Source organism: Protopterus annectens, chromosome 3.part1 (genome assembly GCF_019279795.1).
Source record: "Protopterus annectens isolate FY-2018-M chromosome 3.part1, PAN1.0, whole genome shotgun sequence".
Classification (NCBI taxonomy): Eukaryota; Metazoa; Chordata; order Ceratodontiformes; family Protopteridae; genus Protopterus; species Protopterus annectens.
Window position 1 is genome coordinate 1,632,264,888 of NC_056732.1, and position 22,381 is coordinate 1,632,287,268.

General features: G+C 44.8%; 1 protein-coding gene across 2 annotated transcripts in view; it reads left to right on the plus strand.

Moving 5' to 3' along the window:
* LOC122798587 (pituitary tumor-transforming gene 1 protein-interacting protein-like) overlaps positions 1-22,381 on the plus strand; it is a 956,210-nt gene that overhangs the window by 549,159 nt on the left and 384,670 nt on the right. For both annotated transcript variants that reach the window (XM_044067656.1, XM_044067655.1), the window contains exon 4: positions 6,968-7,076. In XM_044067656.1, coding sequence (XP_043923591.1) covers positions 6,968-7,076 — 109 coding nt within the window. The remainder of the gene's footprint in view (positions 1-6,967; positions 7,077-22,381) is intronic.

Genomic DNA, 22,381 nt, shown 5'->3' on the forward strand with positions numbered 1-22,381 from the left:
ATACCTCAAGAACATTTGGTGTCAACACACATAGGACTTGGATATGATGATTCCTCTGCTTCCACGTCTGCTAACAAAGTTTCTATGGTGGGTAACAGCCTGTCTACAAAACAAAGGCATGCCTTTTCGAACACCTCCTTCCACTCAAGTTCTTACTACAGATGCATCGGACTACACCTGGGGAGCATACTTGGATGAAGTCTATATTATAAGCACGAAACCCGAAATATGCGAACACCAAAAGAGCGACACATAAACGTCCATCTACAAAAAGAGTGAAGGACAGAAATGCCAAAACGCACAATGCCGAACACATTCCCGGAAGTAACAGCGCCATACACGCAAGTAAACCCAATGTAAACAAACACAACACAAAACACTTTTATTAATGTTTTTGCATGGAGGCAAGTCCCCCCTGCACCCCCACACCCCCCCTACTTATATATATATATATATATATATATATATATATATATATATATATATATATACACCAAAGGATATATTTCCTCATCCCCACAATCACCAGGGAAATCCATTCGGCATTGTGTCTTTCGGCGTTTCCGTCCTTCGCTCTTTTTGCAGATCGTTTATGTGTCAATCATATCTGGTTCACCTAATTCGTCTTTTGTCTGTCTAATATAGACCCCCTGGATGGCAGATGCATGCAGGGACGATGGAACTCCCAGCAGATGCACCTGCACATAAATCTAAAAGAGTTGATTGCAGTTCAGCAGGCCTTACTAGCTTTCAAGCATCTTCTTTCTCCAGCGACCCTGCTTGTCAGAACAGACAACACCACAGTCATGTGGTACATCAACAAGCAGAGAGGGACTCACTGTTACCCCCTATGCAGACAAAGCATGAATTTTTGGTCCATGGCAGCATCCCTGGACCTGCATCTTCTAGCTCAGTTTCTTCCAGGAAGGCTCATTGTTTTGGCAGACCAGTTGAGCAGGCAAACCCTGGATCCTCAAGAGTGGTAGTTGAACAGAGCAGTCTTTTACAGCATTATTCAACGTTGGGGCATGCCTCAGTTGGATCTTTTCTCCTCCCCAGACAACCATCTTCTACCTCTCTTTTGCACTAGACAGCATCACAGCAGAGCCTGGAAATTGGATGCTCTGTCCTTCCCTTGGATGTTGCTATCAGTGTACGCCTTCCCTCCTCTTTTTCCCAGAGTATTAGTGAAAATCAGGGACGAATGACCAAGGACTATTCTCATAGCTCCGGACTGGTCCAGACAGCATTGGTATCCGCTGCTTCGCAGTCTCTCCCTTTTTCCTCTTTGGCATCTTCCTCTGAAGCCAGATCTTTTGGTTCAGGAAAGGGGAAACATTCTGCATCCTCCTCTTCAATCTCTCCATTTGGCAGCATGGCTCATTGCATGACTCATTCCCTTTCCCAGCAGGTGGTTGACGTGCTGAGGGAGGCCAGGAGGCCTAGCACTAGGAAGTCCTACGCTGGCAAATGGGAAAGGTTCTCTGAATGGATGCAGGCTAGAGGGGAATCTGCTTCTCAGCCTCCCCTTCCTCTGATCCTGGAATACCTGGCTGATTTGCTTCAGGGTGGTCTTTCTTTTTCCTCTGTCAAGATCCATGCTTCAGCCATTTCTGCTCATTGTTCTCTTGAACAACCCATTTTCTCTCATTTCCTAATGAAAATGTTTCTCAGAGGTGCTTGCAACTTAAAACCTCCCAGAAGAGCACCTACTCCAGCCTGGGATCTCAATTTTGTTCTAGAGAAACTCACTCTTCCTCCTTTTGAGCCAGCTGCCTCTGCATATTTAAAGTTTCTCTCTTGGAAGACCGCCTTCCTCTTGGCTATAACTTCAGTAAGGAGGGTTTCGGAGCTGCAAGCTTTTATGGCCGTGGAGCCTTTTCTTATTTTGCATGCAGATAGAGTCTCTCTGAGAACTAATCCCTCCTTTATGCCTAAGGTGGCTTCTAGCCTGACTCTTAATCAGTCCATACACCTTCCTGCCTTCTTTCCTAATCCTCAAAATAAAGGTGAAAGGATCCTACATTATCTTGATGTCCACATACAGCTCAGGTTTTACCTGCACATGACTAAAGACCTTTGGAAATCAGCACTGTTGTTGGTCAGTTTTGCCCCTGGAGCCCAGGGCAAGGCTATTTCTAAGCAAACCATTTCTAAATGGATTGCACATTGCATTACTTTTTGTTATTCCTTTCATGGCAAAGCTACTCCTCAAGGGGTTAGGACCCATTCAACTAGAGTGGCTTCCACTTCTGCAACCTTTCTAAGGGGTCTCCCTACTAAAGACATTTCAGAGGCTGCCTAATGGTCTTCTGTTCACACTTTCACAAAACATTATAATTTGCCTCTGTTTTCCAGAGCCAGGGCAGGGTTTGCCACTGCTGTGTTGCAGGGCATTATCTCCAACCCTTGATGCTGTTGGTTCCTCCCCCTTTTTCTCTGGGCTTTGGTAATCAATCCATTAGTTAGGACTGCAACAGTGAAACATGATGAACATAGTATAGTTGTGTACACTTACCATAAATGTAGATGTTCCAAGTATATTCACTGTTTCAGTCCTGGTTTCCCTCCCTCCTTCCCCCTTTTTTGGTCCTCTCCTATTCTCTTTTCCTGAGGTACAGGCTGAATTTGTTATTTGCCAAATTTGTTTTTGGTCTAAGCCTTATTTTCTGGGGGCTCCTGACTGTTATGGAAAGAAAGACTGAGGAAGTGACGTCGGCTGCCTCCTTTTGTATCGGACGCCCTGACGCCCTTTACAACCGACGGCAACTGATGTCATTTTTACTTACCTTTGGTATTCTGGCCAACTGAGGGCTACCGGGAGCCAGATAACCCATTAGTTAGGACTGCAACAGTGAATACACTCGAACATCTACATTTATGGTAAGTGTACACAATTGTACTATACATGGGTTGATGCCTAGTTTGATGAGTTTATCAATAATTCCTGAGTGAGGAATGGTATCAAAGGCCTTGGCCAGATTGAGGTAGGCTGTATGAACTGCCTTACCTTCATCCACCGCTGTGGTTATACTGACTCAAAGAAGTCGACTGGGTTGAGCAAGCATGATCTACCTTTCACAAAACCAAATTGTGTGGGATCTAGAATTTGGAGATTCCCTATATCCTTGTTAATTAGGTCCATGATGATGCACTCCATAGCCTTAAATATCAGACCCAGGCTAATGGGGTGATAATTTCCAGGGTCTGCATTCGTTTCTCCTTTATGGAGAAGGATGACTGTAGCAGTGCACCATTCGGTAGGGACAAAGCCTGAGGTGAGGCTGTGAGTCAACAGGAGCACACAGATGTGGTGCCATTTCACTTTGTAATTCATGTAAAAAAACAGCCAGGGATTTTGTCGGGTCCCATGGAAGCTGTATTCTTGGCCTTAGACAATGCAGCTTTAACCTGTGCTGCAGTAATGCAGGGTGCCTGGCATTCTTCCCATATTGAGATTGGTCCTTTTAAGGGGTGGGAGAGAGGGGTAAAGTTGGCACTGAATCTGTCGGCCAGTATGTTGGCAGTATCTGTTGGTTCAGTATAGGAGGTACCATTGTGCAGTAACTTAGAGCAAATCTGGGTATTGCCATGGAGATTCTTGATATAACTAAAGAAGGCTTTGTGGTTGTTTTTAATGTCTGCCACAATTCTGCCTTCATAGTTGGCTTTGGAAGTTTTGATGAGGGATCTCAACTTTTTGTTGAGGCTAATAAGGGAATTTTTCCAGTCTTGGGACTTCACCTTTTTTGCAGCAGTTTCTTCCTTCTGTTGTTAAGTTTATTAATGGCAGGGGACCACCAAACTGGCTTCCTTTTTTTGGAGGAGAGCGTCTTGGTTCGGTTTGGTATGGTTAGTTCCATGCATTTGTGTAAGTGTCCATACAGTGCATTGGTACATTATTTGGGAGTCCTGCATCTATTTTCCATTGCCATGGGTGCCATGAAGTTAGCCACCTCTGTTTTTAGGAGTCCAAAGTCAGCTTTGCAGAAGTTTTTCATGGTGGATACCTTTGCAGGAGGTGTGGGTGAGATGTGGATTTCCATGGTGATTAGTTTGTGGTCGGATCTAACCAGGGAGGAATTGACTATTGGTGTAGAGCAATGGTTGCCCATGTTAGTAATAACCAGGTCAAGGTCCTCTAGTGGGGGTAAGAATGAGCTGGTCCAGGGCATTGGAACTGATGAATTCCAGGAAGCGCTGGGCCAGTGCATTTGTGCTTGAGTAGTTTTCCCAGTTGATGGAGGGGTAGTTGAAGTCTCCTAGTATGAGACTGTTGGGTTGGACCTTGATAGATTCCATGGTGCTTAGGAACGTGGAGTGAGAGTATAGGGTCATGGTTGGGGACCTATAGCAGGCTATGACCTGGAACGCAGTCTTACCCAATGTTAGTTGTATCTGAAGTAACTCAGATGCATTATGCTGGGCTACAAGTCTGGAGGTGTGCATATTCTTTATGAATATGGAGACACCACCTTCTCTGGAGCTTCGGTCCATGTTTCGGGGCCGGAAGGTATGGAATGAGTTATAGCCTGGTAATGCAACAGTGCTTTCTGGTGCTTTAAACCAGGTCTCTGTTACAACACAAATGTCGATGTTCTCCATTTTGAGGAGTGCTTCGAGCGAGTGCATCTTGAGATTTAAACTTCTAAGATTGAGCAGCATGACCCTCAGATTGCATTTATTTATAGCTGTTACAGTGGTAATTTGGTCTTTGGAACACCGCCTAAAAAGGCACTGTAGGGGTGGCAAGACCTTAGCCAGTACCCGGAAACTCAGAGGTGACAGATGCAGGCCATCTCTGGCAAAGCATCAAGGTCTTGTCAGTCATGTCATCCCAAGCTGACAGATACTGGATCCCCTTAAAATGACACCAGAAACTTAGCCAGTTGATGAAATCAATCACTTTTTGTTTGTACTGCAGTATCATTCTGGTTGACGGTAGGATAATGCTCAGGGCTAGTGTCATACCTGCCTGGGTCACATGATCTGAGAGCTCCAACATGTCTCTTTTCATGTAGTCCTGAGAGGTGTGTCTCTGGTCATTCACACCCACGTGGACAATGACAGAGTTATACTTGTACTTGTGGAGTGACCTGAGTGCGTGTGTTATGTCTCGGATTCTGGCACCTGATAGACAGCTGACTGTTATCTTCTCCTTATTTAACCAAGTGAGTGGGACTTCTGTGTGCCTCACTATTGAGCCACATATGATTAGTGTATTGGGCAAGGTGTTTAGTCTTAGGGGCTTAGGTTAAGGGGTATACTCTGGAGGTGAGCTATGTGTCCTGTGGTTTGTGCTGTGTTGTGGTGGTCAAGTGTGTTTCTGTCTTGGAGGTCTCTGCTGTTTGGGTAAATATCTATTGAGTACCTTCGCGAAGGTGGGTGTGTGGTTTGTGTTTTTATGTGAGAGCTGTGATAGTGGGTGTTCTGGAGGGCTAGGTGTTCCATGTGGTGTGGTCAGTGTACCTTTTGGTGAACCAGATTTCACTGAGTGTGACTTACTGAATTAGTGTTTAATAGGATACATTTATTTACTATGAATTTTATTGTCTGCATTATTTTTTTTCATAGACTAAAGCTCCTGGTCTTTCTTTCCCATGTTACCATTACTTAAATGTTACTACACCACTTTTGCCATGCGCTCAGTAAAAGAGGAAAGACTGAGACTCTTATCACACCAAAAGTGTGATAAGAGACTTGGGGACACAGGTGGACAGTGGTCTCACCTTCGGTAATCACATCGCCACAACAGTCAGGAAATCCTTCTATGTGGCACACCTTATCACTAAGGGCTTTTCATCCAGAAAAAAGGAGGTCATTGTCCCACTGTACTCATCCCTCATTAGACCCATTATAGAATACAACTCCCCATTTGGTATGTATCGCTTAAGACATCTGCAGCAACTGGAAAGGCCGCAGAAATATCTCACTAAAAGAATCACAGGCCTAAAGCAGATGCCCTATGCTGACAGTCTAAAAAAATTCCAGCTATACTCAGTCGCATGTCATCTACTCAGAGGCGATCTCTGCTTAACATACAATGCCATGTCAAACCCAGAGCTGTTGGAGAAGCTACACTTAAAGAAATCCCAATCCCTCGGAGCCACACGCTCTAGGGATCTAAACCTTGTCATCACAATGAACAAAACATGCTGGAGGGATAGGTTCCTGACCCAGAGACTCCCCAGACTCTGGAATAGACTGCCCATACATTTCAAGCAGAGCGCCTCTTTGGCCCTCTTCAAAAGGAACCTTGACGATTGGATGGAAGATAGGAAATTCACCCCGGGGATCACGTCAGTCGCCCTGCAAGACAGGGGTATAGGGAAGTAAATATTGTGTGAAGAAATAGCCAGGGAATTGTTATAGCTAGGCTTGTATAGGCCCTAGGGCCGATAGCCTAGTACCAACCTATGAACCTGAGTGCAGTCTGAGATCGCATAACCTCAAAGTAATAATATAAAAGTGGGATTGGTGTGGAGAACTGTAACCCCCCCCCCCCAACTAAAATAAATCTGATGGTTTAGGAGTTCAAGCTTCATTTTATTTTCTTGTTACAGAGTTGTTGTTTTTTAAAATTTAGACTGATGATTTATAACAGACCTGGTTTTCCTCACAATCTTGTATGCTTTTGTCAGTAATGTCAAGGAGTATATTCCATTCTGTTTTAAGTTTGTGTTTTATAGCAGTGCACTTTGCATTTGTAAAATCCTAGAAGATGACTTTATTATCTACTAAACTCAATTCTTCATGTGAAAGTAATGTCATTTTCAGAATTCAATCCAGAAGTGAACATTTCTGGAGGGATCCAGAAAGACCCAAGGTTTTTAGAGTATTCAAATTTGTTTTTGTTTTCAGTTGGTTTAAAATTGATGTGCAATTTACTACTTTTGTGCCTAATACAAGACACTTGAGCAGGAACATGTAATATTTAAATGTTCTGTCATTTTCCTGATTTATACAGTGAACTTCCAGGCGTTAATCATTGCCTTGGCTATAATAGCTGGACTCCTCCTGATCATGATCTTTGTCTGCTGTTGCTACTGCTGTTGGTGCCGAAGACGGTACAGAAGGTAATGGCAATATTTTAAACTTCTTACAGTGATCCAGAAACTTTAGGATTATCAGCATGAAGCAGGCCAAATTTAATATCTGTGTGTGAGTATTTAAAGTGGGTTAAGGCTTTCCTGGAAATACTGCTGTTACTTTCAAGGAGTGTGTAGTCGGTATTCACTAGGATATTGATGGCTTCTAGGTTTATGCAGCTTTAATATGTTCTACGCCGGCCCGTCTTGTTCATTAAGTTTAGTCATTGAGACAGAGTAGCTGTCCTTCATCTTTTCACATCTTTTGTTATGTCTATAACAGGTTGCATGCTAGCCTTTCGTGCTGGACAATAAGAAAGCTGTAGCTTCTCCAATGTCTAGGTGTTTGGATTACTTCAGCATGGCAGTTAGTGCAGAGGGCTTAGTCTGTGAATTACTTCCTGTGGTGCAGACTTTGATTTCCTCAGCCTACTTTTGTGACCCTGTGCAATTCACTTAACCAGGCACTGCTTTGAGACAGTTGGAATGTTGGGCTAGGCTTTTTAATGGTCTCTTGGAATGCATGCCTAGGAACTACCTATGAACCTACGGATGTGTTAAAATCAGAGTAGAACCTACGGATGTGTTAAAATCAGAGTAGAACAGATGGGGTGGAGTGTTGAACCGAAGTGCTGCATTACGACAAGAATCCGTCCATCCATCCTCAACCCCTTTTTCCATTTTTGCACATAGTGTTGGGGTGTCACTTCAGCAGTGACAGTCATCTCGAGCCAAGGTTTACACCACCTGGTGGCTATGGTGAGCATTATTTTACATGCATTGCTGTTTTAGCTGTTAAGTACACCTTATTGTTTTGTTTGCCTTCTAGGGTATCCTTCTGTGTGTTACTGATCAAGCCATTAGGCCTCCTCAACCATTGACGGTTCTTGGGATAAGATGCTGTAACCTAGTTGAAGTGATTTTACTTAAATAAGAACAAAATAACCCAGAATTGCTTGTAGGATTATAGAATAATAGAGACAGTATATTCTTTACTGATACCTATCCTTCTGCTGTACCTCCTGCTTCTACAAGACCAAAGCAAGTCAGGCCTGTAATAAATTTACTGATACCCATCTAATCATCTGGGCCATCTTGAATGATGTGAGGGTATCACTGTGTTTAATATGCATGGAGAATTTTTCCAGAGATGGGGTAAGTATTGGGCCATGCATCTCTTGCTCCAGAATGCTGTATTTACATGTTAGTGGAGATTTAGTTAATTAGTTGTAGTATTTGTGGTAGTTTCTGTCTGGTGTAGATGCAGAAGGTCATGGAGGGTTGGGTCCTTCATGGCATGGAATACTAAGACTTTAGCTCGCCATATACAAGTCTGTATGACTGAGTATATGGATAGGGCTTCAAGTCTGTTACAGTAACAAAGAGACCAATTGTAAGGATCTTCTGAGGTCTTTCTAGTTTCTAGAGAGGGACACGCCAAAGGGGACATTTTATTTAATTAACCTGATCGGCACTGGGTACAATGGGACACTCACTTCTTTTTATTTGGATCAGGCAGCTCCAGAAATCAGTTCTACAACATCTGTTGAGGCTACATGGTGAGGCCATCTCATGTTCCTTGGACCACTCATCACTTTTTCTCTGTCCCTCTGATTTTTTTCTTTAGGAAACCACTAAAGAAAAGAAGGCAAGCCCTTCCTCTGCAGCTTTTCAGCTGTTCATTTTTGGGTAAGGGAGAACTCCTTTTGCTGTTATTGGGGAAAGGACTGGGTGATATTCCTTTGTTAAGCTGTTCTGAGTAGTTTCATTCCCAGAGACTGTCCGTAAAGCTGGTCTTTTTTTTTTTGGGGGGGGGGGTGTCTCTCATTAAAAAGAAACCTGAAGCTAGACATATGTCTTTACCTGGAGCAGATAAGAAGGGTTGGCTGTGCTTTGCTAAAGGTTATTTAGTGCCTTTCAATCTTTAAATGCTGAGTTTTCTCATTGAAAAAGGAAGACTTTCTTCTCTGTCAAACTCTGATTCCCAGTCTAAGGGATAGGAAGTAGATTGTATTTCTCAAGATGTTCTTCGTGTTTCACTGTTGCAGTCATCACATTTGGGTTATCTGCCTGCAGGTAGCCCTCCGCCGGCCTGAATACCAGAGTCTTCAGATTTCTCCGTCAGGTGCTGTCGCTTCTTCCTTGACGTCAGGTCATCAGGGGTATAAAACATGCAGCCGACACCATTACATCAGTCTTTCTTGCCGTGCAGTGCCTGAAACAGAAGCAGTTCGCGAGTGCCGGTCGGCCGACTCCTGAAATTTTCGTTTTCGAGTTTCAGACCGAAGTCTTCAAAAAAGCTAAGTACCCCGTTGGGGATCCTTTTTCTTGCTCTAACCGATGTCAGTAAAAGTTAACAATTGTCTTACCTGTGGAAAGCAAATACCTCATAGAGATTTTCATTCTTACTGCATCCCTTGTTTAGGCCCAGACCACAACGTCCCTCGTCGGTTTTGTGCCTTGTTCAACGTCCAAACTATTCGTCGTCGGGCTATTTTTGCAGCCAATTACTTTCGTACTGATTCTGTGCACTCCAAAATGGCTTTGTCAAGCCATCTGACTACCGATATTCCGAAAAAACATAAGGCTAAAGGCAGAGACAGACCGCACAGGTCCAAAACTGCTGACGACACTTCCGTTAAGATAGTCGCCAGTCCGTCGGTACTTAGTGAGGCGCTTTCGCAGCCCCTGATACCCACTACTTCTGATTCGCAGGTCTCTACTGAGACCCATTCGGAGTCCGGTATGCCGCGAGATGCTTCTTCGACTATGGAACCTGCGGATGTCTCTACCTTGGATGGGTCTAGAGCCGCTGTGCAGGCACAGGCTTCCGAGGGTGTATTCACGTCTACAGACATTCATATTAAACGGACGCCACTGTTTTCATCCAGGCCAAAAATTCACACCATGCCTAGAAAACTGACGACCAAACCGCAGACTCAGGCCCATATGCCTAAAAACAAATGCTTAGAATGGTTGAAGACCTTATTACCTTAATTAGGGGAAGTCAGCCTTCCCCCTCTAAGAGACTTAGAATTGATTTTCTTTCTGATTCTTCTGATCAGGAATTGGATATTTCTGCTCCTTCTGATTACCAGCATTTGCCCTTATCTACTTATGAGGATTCTGATGCAGAGGATTCTATTCCCTCTGCTTCCCCTCCAGAGGATTTTTTCTTTTGGTGAAACCTTGCTCACTCTTAGGGAGCATTTCCGCTGGCAAAGCTAGGATTACTCTAAGTCCAAAAAGAGACTTAGGGAATTCTTACTACTACCTCAACAAGGTATCCCCTCTTGTTCTGTACATTGTAGATGATGCGTTTCTGGAATATAGCCTTACCCCAGACACTTTACCTCCAGCTCCCAGAAAACCTGACAGGTACTACAGAGTACCTGACTCTTACAAGTTCCTCTTTAAGAATTTTTCTGCGGATCCAGAGACCATTTCCCAAGGACCAAAAGGCATTAAGGCTACTGCTGCCAAAAATCCTACCCCTCCTGATAGAGATTCTAGAGCCTTAGGCAGATGGGGTAAGAAGGTATACACTTCTGCTACTTTGGCCATTAGGGCTTTAAATTGCAAGTTTCATATGTTAAAGTATCAGCAGTATGTTATGGGGCTACTTAACAGAAAATGATGTTGATTCCTGACTGTACTGAACACAAAGCATTACAGGATTTAATGCATTCTGCAGAACAAGTTGGTAAGCATACTTTGCAATGTGGTTTTGACGCTTTAGAAGCATCTTGCAGGGCTGCTGTCACTGGGTATGTAATTAGAAGGCATGCTTGGCTTAAGGAACAAAACTTGCCAGATCATGTAAAAGCTAAATTACTGGATGCTCCCTTAAACCAAGACCGCCTTTTAGCAACAAAGCAGAAGTCGTCCTCAAAAGGATGGAGGAAAAAGCTAAATCTATGCAAACTGTTAAAGATTTCCTACAAGTGCAGCCTCCCAGATTCAGTAGGCATTGGCCTTCAAAGAACTGTCCTTTCCAGTCCCTTCTAGACCTTCTCAGTCCAAACACAGGAACAGCAGACCACCTAGGCTACAGTCTCAGGCTACGCACAGACCTAAACAGTGGGGGGCTCCCACCTCCAAAGCAGGGAGTAGTAAGCCACTCCCCTATGGAAAAATGTCACAATGACTTAACCTTAACCCTTCCAAGCCCTGCTCACCTATCTGCTCCCTTAGGAGGAAAGCTCGCCCTTCATGCAAAAAACTGGGAAGTCATTACCCAGGACAAATAGGTTTTGAACATATTTTCCTAAGGATACAGATTCCACTTCCACACACTACCAACTCCAAATGGTTGGCCAGACCTACCCCCAAACCAATGGGCGTAGGCCCAACAGCAGGTTCTCTCTCTTCTCAATATCAGGGCTATTCAACCTGTCCCAGCAGAACAGAGGACAAGATTTTTATTCAAGACTTTTTCTGGTACCCAGAAAAGACAACTCCTGGTGTCCCATCCTGGACCTCTCTATTTCAACACCTTTCTGGTAGTTCCAAAATTCAAAATGCTAACTCTGCAACAACTTCTACCCATGCTAGCCAAGGATGCCTGGCTGGCAACCCTAGATTTAAGGGAAGCATAACTCCATGTCCAAATAAGGGAATCTTGCAGGAAATACCTATGCTTCAGGGCATGCTCCATGCACTCTCAGTTCTCTGCACTTCCATTTGGCTTAAATACTGCGCCCAGGGTATTCACAAACTGTCTAGCTCCAGCCATTTTATTTTGCAGGCAGAGAAATATTCAAATTCACCCGTACTTGGATGATTGTCTTATTCAGGCAGAAAGCCAGGACTTGCTGTTACAACACCTGGCATTCGTTAAGAAACTTCTAACCTCTCTGGGGTACACCATCAACAAAAAGAAATCTCACCTAATACCCTGCCAATAGATTGTATTCCTGGGAGCAAGCTTGAACACAACTTCCCAGATGGCATTCCTCACTCCGGAGAAACAAGTTTATTTGACAACCTACTTCAAACTATTGGCCACAAAACCCCAGCTATCTGCAAGGAAAATACTGCAAGCCCTGGGGTTCATGGCCTCTTGCATTTTACTAATTCCATATGCAAGACTGCATATGAGGAAACTCCAATGGTATCTAAAAAGCCTATGGTGTCAACATTCTTAGGACATGGAAACAATGATTTCTTTCATTCCTTGTATGAAGACAGGGTTCCTTTGGTGGGCAGAGGTCTGCTACCACAACAAGGGACTTCCTTTTACTCTACCCCCTGCCTCCCAAACCCTAACAACAGATGCACCAGACTATGCATGGGGGGCTCACATGGCAGGGCAATGCATTCAAGGCAGATGGAACCCAAGACAGATGCACCTGCATATCAATCAAAAAGAAATGTTAGCTGTGCAGAATGCTCTGACAGCCTTCAAAGACCGTATTCTTCCAGGACAACTATTGGTAAAGACAGACAACACCACAGTTATGTGGTACATAAACAAGCAGGGGGAAACCCACTCGTACCTTCTCTGCAGACTAGCCATGGCTCTGTGGAACACAGCCTTGAGCTACCAAGTACACCTGCAAGCTCAGTTCCTGCCAGGCAAACTAAATTCACTGGCAGACGACCTAAGCAGAAATCTCATGGACCCACATGAACGGAAACTAGATCCCAAAATATTCAAACTCTTGAGGAACAAATGGGGGACTCCAGAGGTAGACCTGTTTGCCTCCCCTCAAAACTACCAATTGCACACATTCTGCACACGAACTCCCCACAGCCAAGCTTGGAAAGTGGATGGCCCTGTCCTTCACCTGGGAAAGCCTCTCAGTTTATGCCTTTCCCCCTCTGCCTCTCCTCTCAGGTCCTACTAAAGATCAAACAGAACAAGCCAAGGACAATACTGATTACACCAGACTGGCCACGCCAGCACTGGTACCTCCTCTTGTGCAGTATGACACTGCTACAACCATGGCACCTGCCTCAGACCCCTTCCCTGCTGTCCCAGCAGGCGGGCCAGATTCTGCACCCTCAGCTTCAAACCCTGAACCTTGCAGCCTGGCTAATTCCTTGAGCTGTCCCCTAGTATCCCTCAGTAAGCAGGTACTGGATGTCATTCTGGAGGCAAGGAGGCCTAGTACTAGAAAATCCAATGCTGAAAAGTGGAAAAGGTACTGTTCTTGGAGCTTAGCTCAGGGGAAGGGCACAGCAGTGCCTAGCTTACCTCATATTCTACAGTACTTAACAGAAATGCTCCACAAGGGCCTATCCTTCTCGTCAGTTAAAATTCATGCCTCTGCCATTTCAGCACATTATAATACTGAGCCACCCCTCTTCTCTCACCCCTTGCTAAAGCAATTCCTTAGAGGGGCCAAAAATTTAAGACCCCCCAGGACAGCTCCCACTCCAGCCTGGGACCTTAATTTTGTGTTGGAAATGCTCACTCTTCCCCCCTTTGAACCAGCTGCTAAAGTAGAGTTGAAATTCCTTTCTTGGAAAACAGCCCTCCTTCTAGCCATTACTTCAGCTAGAAGAGTGTCTGATTACAGGCCCTCATGGCAGTGGAATCCTTCATTATCTGCCATGCAGACAGGGTTTCCCTCAGGACTATTCCTTCCTTTATGCCCAAGGTGATGTCTTCTGTGGCCCTAAATCAGTCCATTCATTTGCCTACTTTTTTTCCCTAATCCACAAAACAAAGGGGAACGAATACTGCATTCTCTGGACGTGCACAGACTACTTAGGCAGAGGAGAAGGCTATTTCAAAGCAAACCATTTCCAAATGGATAGCACATTGCATCCATTTCTGCTACAAGCACCATGGAAAACCTACCCCACAGGGGATAAGATAACATTCCACCAGGGCTGCATCTACCTCTGCGGCATTTCTGAGAGGGGTCCCTACCAGGGACATCCTAGAAGCTGCTACCTGGAGCTCTGTACATAACTTCACCAAGCATTACCACTTGCCTATCTTTTCTAAATCCAGAGCTGGATTTGCCACTGCAGTCTTGCAGGGATTAATAGCTGGCCGTAATGCTCTTTAACTTCCTCCTCCCTTCTTTAGCTTTGGGAATCAACCCAAATGTGATGACTGCAACATTGAAACACGAAGAACATAGTACAGTTGTGTACACTTACCATAAATGTAGATGTTCGAGTGTATTCACTGTTGCAGTCCTGGTGACCCTCCCTCCAGTCCCCTGACTTCTCTTGCCTCTACCTTTCCTTCTTGTTTGGCATATATTATATCATGTGTATTTGTTTTTTACTGGGGGTGTACCATACCATATAATTGCTTCTTGTTGTGGGGCCACCTGACATCTGGGGCAAGAAAAACTGATGTAATGATGTTGGCTGCATGTTTTATACCTCTGACAACCTGACATCAAGGAAGAAGCGACAGCATGCAACGCAGAAATCCGAAGACTCTGGTATTCAGGCCGGCTGAGGGCTACCTGCAGGCAGATAACCCAAATATGATGACTGCAACAGTGAAATAGACTCGAACATCTACATTTATGGTGATTGTACACAACTGTACTTTCCCACTCCACAGAATGGGGAATCTGACTTTGAAGAAAATTATTCTTCAGATTACCCTCCTTGAAGGGTTGTCTTTCTCTAATACTGTTGCCAAAATGAAGGACTCATTTCATTAGGAGCAAAAATAAATACGATACCCAGCAAAGATGATATGATTTATTACAGGTGATTTTTTTACTTCAACCTACATCTGTTCCTCCTGTGCTGCTAGCCTTAGAGGATGCTTTGTTTGCAGGCAGCAGTGTACCTGACAGTCAGCTACCTGCTGCCAGAAAGTGTGGCCCAGCCCCACATATTCCTTTTCTTTTAACCCCAGGTCAAGTCATGCAGTAATTTCAGAATTAGATTCTGACAAACTACTTATCAGCTAGCCTTATTCATTCTAACAATAGGGGAAAACCTTTGATAGGTTTGGGAAGAAAGTTTATACTTCATCCACCTTAGCCTTCAGAATAGTGAATTGTCAAGCACACAAGTTTATGCTGGCTTTCTTTGACAATATGAGAGTCATTTGCTGATCTTTCTTCTTTAGGGACTAAGGCATCTCTGAATGATTTAGTATCTTGTATGTCTGTGTTAAGTAAACATTTTCTAAGCTGTGCTTATGACACTGCTTATGTTGCTTGTAGAGCAGTTGATGCTGGCTCAGGGTTGAGAATATTTGCCTGGCTACATTCCCAGAATTTACCAGAGGCTGGCGAAGTAGAGATTCCGAAAAGTTACCTGGATAAAGAGGTGTTAATTGATTTGTCCCTTTCTCTGATGAGGTCCTTAAAATGTTTTGTGAAAGAACAAAGTTAATTCAGGGGGTTACCCAGATTTTTCAACCCTCCTTGCTAAAATGTAATAGAAACTCTTCTTCTGGTTCAGGATCCCTTCTTAGGAAAGAGAATATGTGATGTTCATCGTGTTTCACTGATGTTCATCGTGCATACAGCTGCAGTCATAACAGATGGGTTCTCCTGCCGTCAGGCGGGTCCTCGGTCGGCCGAATTCCAAAGTCTAGGTCCGGCGTCGGTTGTCGTCGCTTCTTCCCTGATGTCAGTGCGACAGGGGTATAAAGGAACCAGCCGACGCCATTTTCTTCAGTCTTTCTTGCCGCGCGGTGCCCGAAGCAGAAGCAGTTCGCAAGTGCTGGTCGGCCAGCTCCTGAGATTACGAAAATTTTGAAACCGAAGTCTTCTTAAAAGCTAAGTACCCCGTTGGGGAAACTTTTCTTGCCTCAGACCGATGGCAGACAAAGTTAATAATTGTATTTCTTGTGGGAAGCAAATACCGCATAAGCATTTCCATTCCCTCTGTATACCTTGTTTAGGCCCAGACCACGACGTCTCGGTCTGTCGCTTTTGTGCTACATTAAAAAAATGCACTATTAAGCGTCGGGCGGAGTTCGCCCAGCATTATTTTGGAAAAGCATTTAACTATATTATGTCGTCGGATACTCCGACTCCGGTTTTGTCTAAAAAACGCAAAGATAAGTACCGACACACGAGGTCCGCGGCCTCTACTGACACCACGCCAAAGTCGACTACACGTGGTCCGGTTCTCAGCGAGGCGCCTACGCAGCCCCTGACTACTGACGACACTTTTTTGACGGTGTCTCCTGTGCCCGAGGTCGCAGGCTTCTCGGCCCACACCCCGACTACAGATACCGAAGCCACTCTTGGCGTTGAAGCTCAGAATGTGGACAGGTCCACCTCCACTCAAGGTGTCTTCAGACCTTCCTCTTCTTTCTCCATCAAGGCTTTCACTAACTCTAAAGCAACCATTCACTCTGAGACCAGCTACACAGGGCCCATCTCCAGGCCCCATGCCTAAGAAACAGATGCTTAAAATGGCTGAGGATTTAATTACTCTTATCAGAGGTTCTCAGCCCCCACCGGACAAAAGGCCCAGAGTGGAGGAAGATTCCCCCTCCTCTGATCAGGGCTCCATTATTTCAGAGCACTCTGATGATCAGGAACATTCTTACTCCCCTTTTGAAGACTCTGATGCGGAGGAATCTATCCCTTCTGTATCCCCCCCTGAGGATTACTCATTTGGGGAAACTTTGCATACCTTAAGGGAACACTTCCACTGGGAAGGCCAAGATTATTCAGATTCCAAGAAAAGGCTTAGGGAATTTCTCTTGCTACCTCAGCACAGGCCTCTGGCTATACCTCCTGTCTTGGACATCCTAGATATTTACTCGGAGGCCTGCCTTAACCCGGACTCTCTACCTCCAGCTCCAGTTAAGCCTGACAGGTACTACAGGGTTCCTGACTCACACCAATTTCTATACAAAAGCCATGCTGCTGACCCAGAAACCATCTCACAGGGCCCCAAGGGAGTTAAGGCCTCCATTGCTAAAAATCCATTACCTTCCGAGAGAGATTCCAGATCCTTAGAAAGGTTGGGAAAAAAGGTATATACCTCGGCTACCTTAACCATGAGGGCCTTAAACTGTCAGTTTCATATGCTAAAATACCAACAGATTTTGTTATCACGATTGAAAAGTAAAATGTCACAACCTGAACAACCAGACTTGAAGGAGTTGCAGGATTTGATACATAGTGCAGAACAAGTGGGTAAGCATACCTTACAATGTGGTTTTGATGCTCTAGAGGCCTCATGTAGAGCTGCTGTTACAGGATCAGTCATACGTAGGCATGCCTGGCTCAAGGAACAAGCCTTGCCTGATCATGTCAAAGCTAAATTACTAGACACCCCTCTTCAAAAGGATGTACTATTTGGTGCTAATGCTGAGGAGGTATTAAGGAAAATGGAGGAAAAAGCTAAATCAATGCAAGCTGTGAAAGATTTTCTACAGGTACATCCCCCACATTTTAGTAGAAATTGGCCTTCAAAAACTGGTCCTTTCCTGCCACGGACTGACCCCAAAGAGGCAGATACAGGCGCCCGAGGGGCAGAGGACAATCCCAAGGATCGTTTAGAGGCAGACAATGACCTACACAAAGAGGTGGTGAGGATAACTCGCAATCTTTCAGAATGCAAACCCAATGACTTTCCCCTTTGCATGCCAACCAAGTCTCAACTGGCAGCCCCCTTAGGAGGAAAGCTGGCATTATTTTCAAAAAATTGGCATATTGTCACAAAGGACAAATGGATCCTGGACATTATAAACAGAGGCTACAAATTCCATTTTCACACCCTTCCAAAAATGAGAGGCATGCCAAACTTGCCACACAATCAAAGGGCAGAGGCACAAAGGCAAATTACAGATCTCATAAACATGAAAGCTATTCAAGAGGTACCTACGCACGAACAAGGTCAAGGTTTTTATTCCAGGCTATTTCTGGTGCCAAAGAAGGGAAAAGATTGGAGACCTATTTTGGACCTATCCATCCTAAACACATTTCTACTCGTACCAAAATTCAAGATGCTCACTCTACAGCAACTTCTTCCCATGTTGGGCAAGGAGTCTTGGCTGGTAACATTGGACCTCAAGGAGGCATACCTGCATGTCCCAATCAGACAAAATTGCAGAAGGTACCTCAGATTTCTTGCAGGTTCAACCCATTATGAATTCTCTGCATTGCCCTTTGGCTTATCTACTGCGCCCAGAGTATTCACGAAATGCCTGGCATCAGTAATTGTCTAATGCAGACTTCAAGGGATACAAATATACCCATATTTGGACGACTGCCTGATCCAAGCGGACAGCAAGCACATCCTTCTGAAACATCTGGCTTATGTAATAATGTTGTTGAACTCTCTGGGATACACAGTCAACAAAAAGAAATCAAGGCTAATACCCTCTCGAAAGATAATTTTCCTGGGTGCCAATTTGGACACTAACACCCAGATGGCCTACCTCACGCCAGAGAAGCAGGGGCAACTAATTCAATACTTCAGAACACTAGCAAATTGCACCAGGCTGACTGCAAGGAAAATCCTGCAGGCTCTGGGATTCATGGCATCTTGCATCTTACTAATCCCATGTGCAAAGCTGCATATGAGGAAACTACAATGGTACCTGCAAAACATATGGTCTCAACACAGCCACAGTTTGGAAACAGTAATACCACTAATTCCATGTCTGCAAAAGGAATTTCTGTGGTGGGCTCAAGCATGTCAAACAAACACAGGTCTTCCATTCAGCAAGCCTCAAGCAAATCAAGTCATCACAACAGACCCCTCGGACTACGCCTGAGGGGCGCACATGACAGATCGGTGCATTCAGGGCAAATGGTCCTAAAAAGAAAAGCACCTTCACATCAATCAAAAAGAAATGCTAGCAGTAATAAATGCTATTATAGCTTTCAAGGACCTTCTACAACCAGGTCAACTATTGATAAGAACGGACAACACCACAGTTATGTGGTACATAAACAAACGGAGGAACACATTCTTACCCCCTATGCAGACTGGCCATGTTACTTTGGAACATGGCCATGGACTTACAAATGGAACTACAAGCACAGTACTTGCCAGGCAAGGAAAACACGCTTGGCAGACAACCTAAGCAGGAATATGACAGATCCACACGAATGGAAATTGCATCCAAAAGTTTTTACAGAAATAATCCAAGAATGGGGAAGGCCAGATATAGATCTCTTTGCCTCCCACAAAAATCATCAATTGACAAAATTCTGCTCAAGGATTTTCCATCCAAAGGCCTGGAGAGTGGACTCTGTTTCTTTCAGTTGGACATCAATGACAGTTTATGCCTTCCCACCTCTTCCTCTGCTGCCCAAAGTTCTATTGAAAACCAGAGCAGACAGACCAAAGATGATTCTCATTGCTCCGGACTGGCCAAGACAACACTGGTAGCCACTCCTGAGGAGCCTGACGCATTCCCCACCATGGACCCTGCCTCTAATGCCTCTTCTTCTGACTCAGCACAGCTTCAAAACTCTTCACAGCCAGCTAAAAGCACTCAATCTAGCCGCATGGAAGATTCCTTAGCATTACAACAGGCCCTACTCTCCAAGGAGGTGCAGGATGTCATTTTGGAGGCCAGAAGGCCATCAACTAGAAAAGCTTACTCCGCAAAATGGAAACGTTTTTGTGTCTGGAATGAGAAAAAGGGCCAGGATCCTGGAAAACTGAATTTACCTCAAATACTACAATATTTGGCTGAGCTGCTAAGCAGTGGACTTTCATTCTCCTCCATCAAAATCCATGCCTCAGCCATTTCTGCAGAATACAACACTGATCCACCTTTATTCTCTCACCCTCTCTTAAGACAGTCCCTCAGAGGGTTTAAGAATTTAAGACCTCCAAGGAAACAACCAATACCTGCTTGGGATCTTAATTTCATTCTGGAAAAACTGACCTTGCCTCCCTTTGAGCCAGCTGCCTCATCAGATTTGCAATATTTGTCCTGGAAAACAGCTTTCCTTCTGGCTATCACCTCAGCTCGTAGAGTTTCAGAACTACAGGCTCTCATGGCTGTCCAGCCTTTTATCATCTTCCATCAGGACAGAGTTTCCTTACGAACCAACCCGTCCTTTATGCCTAAAGTGGTATCCAGGGTAGCTTTAAATCAGGCCATACATTTACCTACTTTTTATCCTAATCCTCAAAACAAAGGGGAGAGATTACTACATTCCTTGGACATCCACAGACAACTGCGTTATTATTTGGACAGAACAAAGCCTTTCAGAAAATCAGAACAGCTCTTTGTGTCCTATGCGGTAGGAGCTCAAGGAAAGCCAATTTCCAAACAGACAATCTCAAAATGGATAGCCCACTGCATACACTTTTGCTATTCTTTCATGGCAAAACTGTACCTACAGGCATTAGAACTCATTCCACCAGGGCCACAGCCACCTCTGCAGCCTTCCTCAGAGGAGTTCCTACCAAGGATATTTTGGAAGCAGCCACTTGGAGTTCTGTGCATACCTTCTCCAAGCACTACAACCTACCATTATACTCCAAATCTAGAGCAGGCTTTGCCACTGCAGTCTTGCAGGGCATTTTGGCTCCTCCTAGTTCCTCCTAGTACCTACCACCCCTTTCTTAGCTTTGGGATTCTACCCATCTGTTTTGACTGCAGCTGTATGCACGATGAACATAGTATAGTTTTGTACCTACCATAAATGTAGATGTTCGAGTGCTAATACAGCTGCAGTCCAGGTTTCCCTCCCTCCTTCCCCTCTTGGGACAGGCCTATAGGCTAACACATCCTCATACAACCTGATTGGGGTATTCATTTATGATGTATTTGCTTGCAACTACTGTATTTTGATTATATTGCACTGCATTATTACACAAACTTATGTATTGCCTTCCTTCTGGGGGCACCTGACATCTGGGGCAAGAAAAACTGAAGAAAATGGCGTCGGCTGGTTCCTTTATACCCCTGTCGCACTGACGTCAGGGAAGAAGCGACGACAACCGACGCCGGACCTAGACTTTGGAATTCGGCCGACCGAGGACCCGCCTGACGGCAGGAGAGCCCATCTGTTATGACTGCAGCTGTATTAGCACTCGAACATCTACATTTATGGTAGGTACAAAACTGTACTTTGTAGTCGTTACACTAGGGTTATCCTGCCGGCAGGCTACGCGCATTCGGCCTGAATTCCAAAGACCTGGTCCGGCGTTGGTTGCTGTTGCCTCTTCCCTGACGTCAGTGCGCCAGGGGTATATAAGATGCAGCTGACGCCATTTTCTTCAGTCTTTCTTGCCTGGCGGTGCCCAAAGCAAAAGCAGTTCGCAAGTGCCGGTCGGCCAACTCCTGAGATTTTCGAAATTGAATTTCAGATCCGAAGTCTTCAATAAAGCTAAGTACCCCATTGGGGAAACTTTTTCTTGCTCCAGACCGATGTCAGTAAAAGTTAACAATTGTACTTCTTGTGGGAAGCAAATACCTCATAAGGATTTTCACTCTTACTGTATTCCTTGCCTAGGCCCTGACCACGATGTTGCTAGTTGTCGGTTTTGTGCTAGATTCAACCAACGCACTATTACGCGTCGGTTTGATTTTGCTTTACATTACTTTGGCCGAAGGTTTAACTATATAATGCCGTCGGAACAACCGACGACCGGAGTTCATAAAAAGCACAAGGAAAAAGAAAAGGACAGGCATCCGAGGTCCAAAACCGACAAAGCCTCTTCTAGGCCAGTCGCTGGTTCGCCGGTTCTCAGGTGCTTTCGCAGCCCCTGACACCCGCTACCTCAGACCCACAGGCCGCCTCCGACTCCCACGTGGAGACAACTAGGCTTCTGGAAACTCAAGGTATTGGGCCTATGGAAACTATTCTCTCAGATGGGTCTGGAGCTGCTGAGCTGGCATCGGCTTCTGAGGGTGTTTTCAGACATACACTGCTTACTATCAAGACCACTTCAGCAGCCAAGGCAAAGTCTAAAGCACCATTAAAGACAAAGAAACAAGTACAGCATTCTCCTGGACAGTCATCCATGCCAAAGAAACAGATGCTTAAAATGGCCAAGGACCTCATTACTTTAATTAGGGGTTCCCATTCCCCTCCTGATAAAAGGCTTAGGCAAGTCTGACCAGGTTTCTATTTCCTCTGATTCCTCTTCAGAACAGGGATATTCTTTTCCTCCCTATGAGGACTCTGACGCTGAAGAATCTGTCCCTTCAGCCTCTCCTCCTGAGGATTACTTTTTTGGGGAAACATTGCACACCATGAGGGGGCATTTCGATTGGGAGAGCCAGGATTATTCAGAATCCAAAAAAAGGCTCAGAGACTTTCTTTTACTGCCTCAGCACAGGCCCCTTGCTATCCCCACTGTACTAGATATTGTTGATGATGTTTTTTTCTGAGTCCAGTTTGTCTCCTGATTCTTTACCCCCTGCA